Here is a 13,923-nt window from a genome sequence, read left to right as displayed (position 1 = left end):
GTCAAACTCGAGGTAACCTCAAACGCACGTGTTAAAACTAAAAAAAACTTAATATATTCTAAAGTACAAGTAAATTAAAATAAAAAATGTACTTCCCCTTGCGCCTTCTTACAATAAGGGCAAGTTAGATTTTGGATATTGACTGCTGATGATGAAGACCGAAAATTGATAGAAATTAAACCTTTGTAGACACGGAACACCATCAGTTCCTAAAGCAGGGTGGTTGCTTGAGGAAGTGAGACGGCGCGAGTTGTTTTGTTAAATATTACAATAGAGAGTCTAAATCTTGGTGATTCCTTTTATATAAAAAATACATTAACTGATTTATTTCAGTAGAATATTTGGTAATATTTATGGTTGTTTTTCATTTGTGTAGTCGCATATCATTTTTTTACTATTTTTTAGACAAAAAGACACACCAAGATTGTTTACTATAGCATAAGAAGTATAGTGACATCTCGTTTTAAAAACAGCAATAACCCAATAATTAAAAACTTGTCGCGATGATACAATTGTTTTACTATATTGTTTTCATTTACTTTAACTTGGTTGTTAGCGATAAGTACAATGAACTAGTTTCCTTAGAAAATTTCTTCCAAAACCTATTTACATGAATTCTGGTAACTTCACTTTTGAGTCTGCATAAGCGCCCATGTAAAAGACACTGCACTAATACATATATCTATCACAAAAACTGGTACTATCATTGACATTGTACAGCCATGTCGCTGAAACAAAGATGGCTTAAATGATCATAGGTTATAGGACACTTAGTATATCTGCTGATATTATTTTATCAAAAACTGAAAGAAATCGGCAGTCAACATCCAAAGGTATCGTTCACTGAACATCATTAGACCAGACGTGAAAAATGAACTACTAATATTAAGGTATTCCAACGTAACATAGGTAATGGCTTCAGACCTGATATCGGTAGATAAAATTAGCCTATTTCATATTATTACATAATTGTGTGTTCAGAATTCCATTCACTCTGTAAAAGTCGGACTTCATGCGTACAACCGTGTGAACCCGGGCAAAGAATTATCGAAAAACTAACTTATTTTACACTCTTCTATTGAAACCTATGATTATACAACTTAAATCTTCAGTTAAGTTGCACGCCAGTAAAACCTAGATGAGAAAGAATCTGTAAACGTTTTTACAGAATAAACAAAACGCAGCTCTATGAACTAAAATGTAAACACATATGTTGGTGTTGGTGGACACGTCTGATCGCCTGGTATTCCGTTACCACATGTAGCTGAAGATGGCTCGCCAGACAGTGTACTGTAGGTAAGTAGACGTGATGAAGAAAAGGTGGAGGATCAGGTATCTGAGGTTGTCCTGTCTCACTACTCTAGCTAGGTGGGGACCGCTGCCTTTGGTGGGGAATTTGCCTGTGCGGTAGAACTCTTCTAACAATTTGTCCTTTTCGATGAACCTGTCGTAGAGCCATTGGGTCATGCCTTCCGTGTCTGATGGGACCTGTCACAAAAAATCCCATTATTGATATTTATGAATATTCAGGAACCAGAAATCGTTACATTCAATTTGTCTGTGACCAATTTCAGTGATCATACAGTAAAGTTACATCCTATAACTGATTTCTACAATGAATTTGGTGATATGGATATAAATTTCGAGAAAAAAAAATACCTTAAATTAAATACTCCAAATGAGATCTAGTAAAAGACAAAGCCTTTGACCACATACCTCACTACTAGGATATAGCCTATAATGCAGATGGGTGGTACACGACGGCCGGATCCCGCAGACCACGTCCTGGAGGTGCAGAGGAATCCTGTCAGGGTAGGCGATGGTCACATCCAGAATCCATTCGATGCTGTCACCAACTTTAGTCTCGACGATCAATTTGGAATTGGCGTTGCTTTGGTTGAAGTTGTCGTCTGGAAATTAAAAGGTTATGAGTGAATAGAATGAGTACATACATACATAGATACTATGTAAGAATTTAATGCGAGCTATTTTTCTTGACACTTAGAAGTGGTCCAAGTATAGGTTTGTCGTAGATTATGCCATCTGATAAAGCATCTATGAGCTAATCAAAAGTTGTCAATGTTAACCAACATTGCCAAAAGAATAGAATACTGTACCGGACTGTCAATGTTTTCACTGTGACCTGACTAACTTGTCAGTTTAATAAGATTGAGCGTTTTTTTTTAATTTAGACCTTTAATTGTAAAAATTCTCCTTCCTAATTTCTCTACCAATTACCAGATATACATTAATTGTATGTCTTCAGTTTAATGTAACTTTAGTACTGACAGAGTGTTGACTAACCTTTTTTGGTAGAGTCCTCTTTCGAAGGTCCAGCATCCTGATCCCTGTGGGGGCCGACCTCCTCCATGATCACCTTCATAGCACCAGCACGAGGTAGTGATACATATTCTAATTTGGGCAGGTTATTTTTCTCTGCGAACCTGGTGATAAAGAAAGGGTATGATATAAGTCTTGCCCATTTTTTGCGTTATCGTAAAATATAGTAAAGTATGTTTGGGATTGAAAACACATCATTACAGGTTTTTTTTTTAATATAAGCAAGTTTTAGTTCCTTTCATGATTATACTACGTATGTTTTCCATTGCAAAATAAAGAAACGATAGTACCAAAATCAAGCATCCATCTTTCCTAAAGAAAAAGAAGAAAAATAGTTCTTATATACTGTTGAAGCATTTTTTTTTGTTTTCGTATCCTTTAGGATCTAGTCAGCTGCAAATGGTCTTACCTTTGACTGACTTCTCTCCTCTTGTGCAAGAAACCACCTTCGGGGAACAGGACCATGAACTGCCTCGCGAGCGGGATGTAGTACTTGTGGATGTGCTGTCTCAAGTCTTCTAGGGACTGGTCGCGTTTCGCCTTGCCCTGTGTACAAGAAAAATATTCATAAGAAACAGCAGAAACATGAGGAAGTGAAGGCACTGATGAACATACAACATTTAAAAAGTCATTAGACCTTTTCGATATATAAACGAAAATAAGGCCGAACGAAATTCTGCTAAGCCATAGTGTACTATGGCCCTGTAGGGCCTGATAATATTCATTCGTTTTAGTGTTATCACTATAACTTATATCACCCCCTAAAACGCAACCTTCAACTCTCCCTTACATTACAAGCGAGATTACGTGTCATTTTCATTGATACCCTCACAGCTCACGCCGAAATATTACTCTCATCATGGTCTATACCGTATAAAATCAGAGATAAATGATTTCCCGCATACTTTAATATAAATTCCTATTACAATGTAAAACTACTATAGATCTCGACTCAAGCCTTGTACAGTCGCCCGCACAATGCGTTTACTATTAACGTGCATTTCATACGTCATTATTGCTGGTGGGAATAGGGTTGACACTTGAAACTTATTTTATTATAATATTTTATTAATATCATGTTATTTAACTATGACAATTCGAAACTATTTAGTGTGTGTTTATTATGTATCATGTTTTGTAATTCAATTATCTGTCACATTATGAAACATATCGAGCATAAGTCTTGCATTTCTAAGGTTGTTTATAATAGCGTACGTTGTCAGACGTTCAAAAATTTATGAAAGTTGAAGTATTAAATGGTGACAAAAATAACCATAAAACGTCTCGGTAAAAAACACTATCACTTGTCTTACAGAGTTCAACAAAAATAACCTAAAATGATATAAATTTTATACAAAACTTTTGAAAACAGCTCAGTTTTAAAACATAAACACATCATAACATATGGAGTGACAGCCCTACACTTAGGGGTACGTCTAATGGATATTGTCGATATTGGCCCGTCGATGAGTGGGCAACTTTTCGACCACCCCTGATTGGACGCAAGGGTCGGCTAACGCGATGTTTTAATTAAACCTCTGTTGTGTTTGCGCCGAACATGGCCGACCCACGATTTCTGCTCGATAGAAATATATTGTTTTTTGTTAAGGCTTTTGTTGATTAATGTACCTCCTAGTTAGGATTTATTGGACGGCGGTGTTTTAATGTTTTCGTAATACATTTTAACAAGCATCAATCTATGAAATAAATACAAATTCGAAACATACTAATATGAATAAATTATGTTTTCATAGGTACAAAAAAGTTAATTTTTATAAGCCATAATTACAATTCAAATTACCGTACCTACTTACTTAGAATATCTTAATCCTGCCTATAGCTACAGAGTTCACAGCTTAGTAAACGTATTAAGTACAGATAATAATTTCGTATCCATCTAAGCGTTACGTAATCACGTGATTCGTATTATCACAGCGGTGTTGACCTAACACGGTTTGAGCTAGCGATCAATAAACAACGTTAACGGGTAGGATTACGTCAATTTAACCTATTAATACCTTCTAAGGATTCTTGGATAATGTTTACAATCCTCTATCCTTGTGAGGAACAAGTTACTTCACTTTATTAAATAAGTACCTACGTAGGTACTTATATAGAAATAAAATAATAAGTTAAAACTCCTTTAGAAGACAAATGTGGAGTGGTCATAGACGAAACTAGGTGCTAAAATGCAATTTTTTTTAGCGACTCTCTCACGAAAATTTTTAACCCTTGTGTCGCAGAAGCTTCACAAATATTCTAGCAACAAAAACACCCAGACTCAAGACAAACATTCGTGGATCACACCACCTTTTCAACGATTAGCAGACGTTTCTGCAAAAAAATTAAAAAATACTTAAATTAACCTTTAACCTAACATCAACCAAACAAGTAACTAAACGTGGAAATTTGCTAAGAGTTAGTCTTCGAACAGAGAAACACCGGATAGTTGGTTCCCGTGGGAATTTGTACAAGGCGAACGAAGTCGTTACATAATTGTGTATTAAGGATTAACAATGGCAAGGTTTATTTAATAATCAAAGAGAGTTGTGTTACATTTTCAAATTATTGAAAATTGAATTATTATTTGGTTACGTGTCAAAAATTTCTGGAAAGACATAATTGAAAGTAAGTAAAGTCAGTATTTATAAAGTCGCGAATAAATAAATATTCGTTGCAGAAAATATACAATCGAAAAGAAAAAGAGAAATTTGTAAAAAAATCGACCATTTCAATTCTCACTTCATTTGCATCAAAGTTAAGTCCTGATTTAAGTCCAACCTAAGTCCGGCGAACTTTCATATTTCAAGGAACGTGTTAGCCCGATTCCCTGGCCAACGATATCTACGGACTTAGTCCAACTATAGCAAAGTAGAAGTCCAGTAAGAACGCAAATAGCTCGCTTCCCACGGGTGCAATGAACTGTACAACCGGGAACTATCCACAAGATCCAATCGGACCATCGGCAGGACTTTTGAAAACGCTAACGACCGTCCGATTGGGTTGCGGTTGTCCACTGCTGTCGACACGAAGTGTAAGTTTAATATTTGATAAAGCCTTATTTTATTCAGCAAAATAATAGTCAAATGTTTTACCAAAAGCCAGCTACAGATTAAGTCTGTTGGAATAACAAAAGAAATATTTATGCGTTAAAGCTGTATATATCTATCAAGATTTTTAATCCTATGAAAATACGGGCATCATAATAATTTTCATTATTATTGCTTTCGATAGCGAAAACAAATTGAATGCAAATAAGGTTGTGAAAATATTTTTTCTTTATGTCGTACTTTCCAAAACACTCGATATGATAAAACAAGCTACATCGACACCAGTGGACAACGCACCCGTCGTGAGCAACAGACGGAACGTGCGTCACAGTAAGCAACGCTATCCAATACTTAACGTTTTTACTATTATTCCCATTCCACTTAGTTTTTATCGTGTCCTGTTTACAGTTTGTGTTGAGATACATTTTACAATTCATTGAGAAGGAGAACAGTTATTTCAGAGTATACGGTGGTTTATCCTTTTAACAAGACTTACTTATAGGTTAAACAAAATAAATTGAGAAAAAAATTCAAGTTTGCAAGATATAACCGAGACCGCCTTGATCCTTGATAACAAATAGTTTGCTACCGACAAAACAAGAAACACTTACTTCTCTAACGCGTTTTAAAATTAAGCAAGCAACGTCTTTTAGTAATTAGCTTATGGTGGTCCTTAGTCAATTTTGTTGATTCTAATAAGAAGACTAAACATCCATAACAGTGCATTACGAGAGACGTGGCTGTTGGTTTACACTCTTGAGAAACTTGACAAAGTAAGGACTTATAATTTCCAAATAGAAGATTCATGCTCTGAGTAAACTACAGTTGCCGATCAATTTATCAAATACGGTGATTAAACTATTATAACGGATCATTACCTACATTACTGGCAATACTATTTCTGTAGAAATCTATATAATTTATCTTAATAGTAATGGTTAAAGAAAGAATAATTTATACTCTATACTAATATATAAAGCTGAAGAGTTTGTATGTTTGAACGCGCTAATCTCAGGAACTACTGGTCCAAATTGAAAAAATCCTTTTGTGTTGAATAGAACATTCATCGAGGAAGGCTTTAGGCTATAAACCATCACGCTGCAAGTAATACGAGCGAAGATACAATGGAAAATGTGGCAAAAACGGGGAAAAATATTCATCTTCGAGGGCTTCCGTTCAAATATTCCTAACTTATATCTTCTAACCACGCGGACAAAGTCGGGGGCAACAGCTAGTGTATAAAATAAAACAAAATATACAAGTTCACATAACATAGTTACTTTGATAAGTACGTTTAATTCAGCACCACGTGTCTCTGACTTAGGGTTCGCTAATTAGTGAGCGCTACGAGATACTCCATGTGTGAGTGAGATATGTATGTATACTAAGTATGATGATTATGTGTGTCCCATGCTTGACTTCGCTAGGGCGCGTAGAGGTGTGTTATTGCATACTCATCTGACATGTACTGTTCAGTGTAATAAGAAGCGATAACATTATAATTAGTATACCTCTTGGGGATTAAGCTGATAAATTTCGGTTTGGTTAAAATAACTGTCTGTCTACATGTGTGTTGGAAGAGTGTTTTGAATGGCAGCGGACTGTAATGGGCAAGAGAATAACATAAAAAAATACAGCTTATGAAGTATAAGTTTTTGATACTACTTACGTAAAATAATTTGATATCCAATGAAAGTTTTAAAGTTCATGAAACTTTTGTATTACATATTATGTAATATTTATAAGGCTAGGTGAACCAAAAAACTATCAGATAGGTCAAGCATCTAAGAGCCTATTTCCCGGTTTCGCAGCCAAATCGTGACAGTCGTGTTTCATCAACACAGGATCCAGGTTTAAAAAACGCAGCAATCGAGAAACAAAAAACGGTCAAGAAAACGTGTTTGACTCCAAACTTAGTTTTTGTTACTTGAATATTTGTGCAACACAAGGATTAAAGACCTTTTTACGGGAGTCCTTTTCTAAAAACAGAAGAGAAAAAGATAGGATCTGGTAAAATCGCTCCTGTTTAAAACAAACTCATCACACCTATGTTTAACGGTAGTACAATTAATATCGGATAAGTTGGCGCGTCCGGTGAAGCTGAGCACCTTTTGTGTAAGTTTAAATTGAACATGACGTGATGATATGCTAATACGACGTCGTGTTTGAGGGTTGAAAACATGTTTATAAGTTTATTTTGATGAAATAACATTTTGAATGAATTGAGTTTTTTTTTGAGAGGATTTAAAAAAGAAGTAGGACTTTATTTTCATATCAGTTTAATAACAAGTTGCGCAAGGTTAAACTAAACAGGTTTTATGTTAAAATTTTACATTGAACTAATTGATTTATTTTTCATTTGATTTATAGAATAAAAAGAAGAAACGTATTAATAATATAATAACGGTTAACTCACGCGTATTTATAGGGATTGCCCGATTAGTTTTAGACCCAATTGGAGTCCTAATTCATGAGCTGACGAGTGACAAAACTATTTTTTATAATAAAAACTATTTATAACCACCACAGTAAAGTATTTTTAGAAATAAATCATATATAAACTCCAAACACCCACGAAATCATAAGCCAACATAATAATACGATTAAGCAGAAATCATATTACACACACGGCCAAAATTACTTGGACACGTTTATAGATAATCCTCTTTGAGTAAACCGTCACAAGTTGAGCTTGTTAATCGTTCAAACTATTACAAGTCGGGCCAAAAGAAAGTATACACAAAACTGCGTCCAGGGAAATTCGTTAAAAGAAAAAAGTCTCGTTACAAACGTCCACGGAGTAGTAACGAGGGTATCTAGTTGAAAACTTTCGCATCGTTACCGCTACTGGGAGATAAGAGAAAAATCTCACTGTGACGCTTACACTGACGAGCGTGCTGAGCGGCAAAAAATATTAGAATATTTCTTTCTTATTAATATTTTTTCTTTTAAGTAATAAATATACCTGTTTTTCATCGTATAGTGACAGGTATTATAAATATAGCAATATTCAAATATACATGTGTCAATTACTATGATAACCTAGTTTTGACTAGTTAAGTTACGCTGTCTGGATTTTCAAAGTTTCGACATTTCTTCACAGGGTAGTCAGCAAATATTTCTAACTTTTAGGTCGTATAATTTTTTTTCTTTTAAATATTGTTTTGGATAACAACAGCTTACTTTCCATCATCATTAAGAAACCAATAAATAAAATTCACATAAAATTTATAAAAAAACTAGCTAACTCAGCAAACGTTGTTTTGCCGTTTTTTTTTCCTGTTGCATTTATTTTTAATGCTACATTATAAAAAAAAAAACAAACAATTCCGTCCAAAAAATAAAATATATTTTTTAGTGTGAGCAACCCTTATCACTTAGGGGTATGAAAAATAGATGTTGTTCTATTCTCAGACCTACCCAATATGTATACAAAATTTCATAAAAATCGCTCGAGCGGTTTCGGAGGAGTACGGTAACTAACATCGTGACACGGAATTTTTATATATTAGATAATAACTTAACAAAACAACAAGCACCGTATAACGCACATAATTGATACTTCAACAAGCACCATAAACTCTTTAACGCAGAAAATGAATTCATTATTTTCTGCTACACTATACTCGGCCACAAGTGTACCACTAAACTTGCTACGTGTGCCGTTCTCATAGAAAAGCAAGCCTAATTACCTGCGGCCAACTTTTCTCTCTTTCTATTTTTGCTTTAATTGCGTCCATATTTTTTCTGCAAGAATACTCGACCCTGTTTTAGGCACGCGATATTGAGGTTAATATTCTAGATTATTGTTGAAATTATGTGAGTTTTATTTGTGTTTATTATACAGGATTTCGGTTTACTTAGAGTATTGTAGGTAGCAACTGCAATGGTTTTAGTTGAAAGGGTTAAATATTTTGATTCAGTATTTTATTTGAAATGGATATGAATATGCACATGTTTTTAAGATCAGTACTAGTTACAATAAGCAACGTCAAGAAAGGAGGTTAAATAATAAATTTTGTAGCCATCATTTCAAGCCCAGTGTGCACGATCCCCGCGTAACACAAGCCTTAGTGTTATCCACAGATGTCTTTTCTGAATCTGGGATTATTTGTGCATGATACTTCAATCGGATTTCAAACAAATTAAAAATTGTAGACATGTAGAGAAATCGGCATAAGTATTTAAAAGTTGCTTCAGATAAATGAATCAAACATTTTTCTTTTTTTCTAACATTGTATCCTAACAAAGAAAAGCAAACAATGATGTTATTAGTACACGTAATCAAAAGGGTGTTAACCTACACGCATTGATGTGCAAATGAAGTGGCGGTCATGGCCGATGCGCACGCGCCACCGTAATGTTAACTTTAAAACAGAAAATCAACTCTGAACAACGAACGGAATTACGGATACGGATTAGCGAACAAAAAAACAAATTAAGAGATTAGAATATTATATTCTTTATCTATTGTTATCCATAGAGTTATATATCATGACTGAAAAGTGAGATTCATTATGTTATGGAATATTTTACCATCACCATCAAAATCTTTATTTTAACCTTTACGAAGCTTTGCCTAGTAACATAATAATAGATTTTTTGAAATTAAAAACCATTAATGCTTTTAATTCTGATAAATGGTCACTGAAAAGACAATACTTTAGAAAATAATAATTTCGCTAAATAAAACGCCATTGCGTTGTACCTTCTGTAAGTATTTTTGTAGTGGCAGCAGCGCGCACGCCGCGGAAGCGCCGACATCTGAATAAGGCGCGTGCCTGAATAATTATATTAAATTTATTCATAGATACTAATTATTGTTACCAACTAATAGGGATTACAAATGAACACAGTTTTTTTTCAAAGAGATTATTTGCTGTGATGAGTATGTGAATGAGGGTTACACGTGTAGACCAAAATTGACAATGTACAAAAAAGTTGTAATGAATTAGTACATTACTTCCACTCGTATTTTTTCTCAATCTCTTTCCCAATGAAAAGGATGGTACCCAACACAACAGTACACATTGGAACGAATAAAAACTTGCATATTTTTTGCACTGGTCTCCTTGCGAGAAACCCAGCACATAATTTCGAAAAAATAAATCGATATGATATCCAACAACTACATAAAAAAGTCCCAATGACCATAACGTTAGACTTCCCTACCTGCACCCATATAACCACATATGACACGAGCCATCAAGAAGCCCACATGAATATTTCCTATATGGCAACTGTTACAGGAACTACGCATCGCTGGAGAGCACGTGCGTGCGCACGCGCCGGTGCTGCGCCCATTGTTACAGGCGTATTTCACGTTATAGAGGCTATGCGATGCGAGAAAGTGTAATAAAAAAAACTTTTTATTCTAAGGTATTATTTATCTAAAATATTTTTTGAATTATTTATGAAGATATTAATATTACTTCTAGCACTTAACACTTATTTTAAGTTATTTTGTGAATGCTGGTTAACCACTAACTAGTGACTGTGTAAGTCCTAGACATAGTTATTAATATACATAAGCATTACTGTACACAGAAGCTGTTGGTAAACCTAAAAAAATAATAAATTAAAATAAATTTAGAAATGCTTTATATTTTTTTACTTAATAAAGTTGCTAATTAAGTAAGTAGGTACAAAATAACGTAAAATGTTCATGAACTTCATTCACCTGATGTAGGAACGCTACATCAAAAAAGAATCATGGATTTTGTTTTAGCTGGGAACAAACTTAAAAGGTTCTCTTTTCATTGATGCAATGGAAACAAACCCGTATCTTGTAAAGCATAAAGTTCTTTATAAAGTGGATGTAAACCTAAGCTTGCCGATAGTTAGTCAAGCTCGTATCAAGCCACTAGCTCTAATCAAAAACAAAGGCAGCTGTATTCTCCCAGCGCGGATCTAAACCCACTAACGTAGCTTGCACCGTCGCTTGTTTTAACATAGTTTTAAGCCAGTAAGCATTTAAGGCTTGGTTGAAAGGTTGTTGCAGAACACTATGTTGAACCAAATTTAGGAGATTAGGTTTTAAATTTTGCCGTGGTAAACTGTAAGTTAAGTATTACATAGACGAGGTGTAGAAATTGAGATAGAGTGGTTTGGCTGAAAGCAACAGGAAAATATTTGTTACTTTTTATTAAGTTTTATAAATTACATGCATTCAGCCTTAAATATGTGGTACCTACTAAAATATAAACGTTTATTTCTCTACCCTAGTCTAAACTCTCACCAAAAATATGTATCACAAAATACTCTTAATATTCATACGGAATCACCAAAACATTTTGAACCCAACATTAGATTAATTCAAAACCCCTTTTACATGACTTTTAAGCGTATAAACGCTCACGAATTTCCAATAAATAATGCAGCTTGATATATTTCATCGCGTTACACTCATGTAGGACATTCGGTAAAAAAATATACGCTTCGTTGGACTGTGTTGATCGTACGAAGACATATTGCTTTCATTAATATGGTTGTTGAAAAATGTAAGTGAATTTGCGTCTTATCGTCACGCGTGGTTGGTACGGGTTAGGGTCGAGGGGGTGAGATTAATTAGGTGAAGGTTTTTAGGAGTGTGCGGGATTATTTATCATTTATTTGTTTATAGTTAAACTAATATTTACATTTTAAAACTATATCAATATAAAATAGTTTTGTTTATTAAGTTTACGAGTAGCGAAGAACTTCCGAGGCGTTCTTACATGATTGTCAATGTTTGAAGACATGTGACGATGTGACAACTTCTGCTTTTCACAAATGACGCAGGAAGTAAAAACAAATACCATATCTTATTAAAATGTTATAAATAAATTAGCTTATGGATACAATAGTAAAGGAAGCATTAGATTGCGAATTGAAATTATAATCCATATAACCCAAATTATCGTCCACAGTAGTTACAAAACTTTTGCCTTTACTTATACTCGTAAAGAAACAGACACAATTCTACAGCAGTCGAGTAATAAGGTCAATACATACATCAACCCTTATAATCCACTTAGCCCGCCCTTACATAATCAAGATATCATTGTCTCTAAGTCAAAATAACACACGGCCTACACATGGCAAAGAAATAAAGACAGGCCACGAAAATATTCCGGCCTTCGGTTAATTTCCTCCAAGGGTAGAACTTTGGACTGCCGGCAGTGAGCCTTTACTAGTGATGTGTCTACCCGGGATATTTGTGACATGAATTAATTCAGTGGTTTTTTTTTGGTTTTACAAACTTCAACAATAAGGTTTACAAGAAAACTATAGGGCTTAAAAAATAAGTTGACTGTGGTATATTTTCAGTGAAGTAAAATGTCGTCGTATTAACTTTCTCTTTTCGGGAGATCTATTGTAATATAATCTGATATTTGCAAGCGTCGTTCGAAATTGCTAAATAATAGTACAGGCATATCAAACAGATTGGCCTAGTTCATAACAATGTGACTGTTACAGCCTATTTCCTCAATTGATGAGCACGATACAATGAAACAGTCTAAAAGTGACACAGTAACGTTATTTCATATTTTGGGTTTCATTAGGTATTATTATTAGGTGTCTTTGTTGTCAAAATACATTATTGTAACACATTGCCACAAACATTTTATATTGTAAATGGATTGTCAGTCATCATCCTAGCCTTTTTACTAACTATGTTGGGGTCGGCTTTCTAACAGAAAATAAAACTCAAATATGACCAGGTAAAAAATTTGAAAGCTTGCGCACAGAATAGCTAGCATAACACATAAAACCCAACCAAAATTCCGAACATAAAAACGGGATTAAAAAAAGGGGAAAAAATTCTAAAATATATTCCCGTATTTCAAGTCGAGTATTTTACGTCACTATTCCCATCCGTACAACAAATTGGGGCAAAGTTTGCGGTCTTCATTTCCTGCCGCGACCATTGCAGTGGCGGCCAGATGAAAGGATTTTCATTAGTTTTTTCGGCCATTTTTTTGTAGACGGAATTGATAGCGGCTGCCTATCTAGTTTTCTGTTACAGCCGCTCCGTATCTACATATTTGTGGTCCGAAATTGGAGAGTTCGTTTTTACGATTTTCTGGTTGAAATGTTTTAGGAGTTATATTGGCGGAGTTACTTTTGTGGCATAACTTTTTAATTAAAAGGGAAATATGAATATTCATGCTTTTTCGTACTTTCTAGAGTAACAGATGTGGAAAAAGTAAGAGGTAAGTATAAACGTATTAATTGCTCGGATATAGTCAGTAACAACATAGGCACAAATATAAAAAAGTAAGTGTGTATAGTTTTAATTCGATAACTGAGATAAATAATACAGTTTTTTTTAATAATGTTTTAATAGTAGTAATACTTTGGTACCATAAAGTACGAAAACGAAATTGGCATTTCCCAATTCAAATCTAACGATCGCTGAATATGACAAGTAAAGAACCCTATAGAAAAATACCTGTCCAAACCTGTTCCTGTTAGAAACCACATAAAAAACCAATGCTTATACCTCAAAAGGGTAACTTTACCTACCACTTAGTCATATCTCCAGTTCACC

General features: G+C 34.3%; 1 protein-coding gene across 1 annotated transcript in view; it reads right to left on the bottom strand.

The window, feature by feature from the left end:
- Nucleotides 1-1,251: 1,251 nt before the first annotated feature.
- Nucleotides 1,252-13,923, bottom strand: part of LOC113496159 (acyl-CoA:lysophosphatidylglycerol acyltransferase 1-like) — a 231,552-nt gene continuing 218,880 nt past the window's right edge. The window contains exons 3-6 of the mRNA XM_026875297.1: nt 2,750-2,886; nt 2,305-2,444; nt 1,717-1,910; nt 1,252-1,488 (exon numbers count right to left, since the gene is read on the bottom strand). Of these exons, the coding sequence (XP_026731098.1) occupies nt 1,252-1,488; nt 1,717-1,910; nt 2,305-2,444; nt 2,750-2,886 (708 nt within the window). The remainder of the gene's footprint in view (nt 1,489-1,716; nt 1,911-2,304; nt 2,445-2,749; nt 2,887-13,923) is intronic.

This window comes from Trichoplusia ni, chromosome 7, assembly GCF_003590095.1.
Source record: "Trichoplusia ni isolate ovarian cell line Hi5 chromosome 7, tn1, whole genome shotgun sequence".
In the NCBI taxonomy this organism is placed as follows: domain Eukaryota; kingdom Metazoa; phylum Arthropoda; class Insecta; order Lepidoptera; family Noctuidae; genus Trichoplusia; species Trichoplusia ni.
This window is presented reverse-complemented; position numbering and strand designations above follow the sequence as displayed.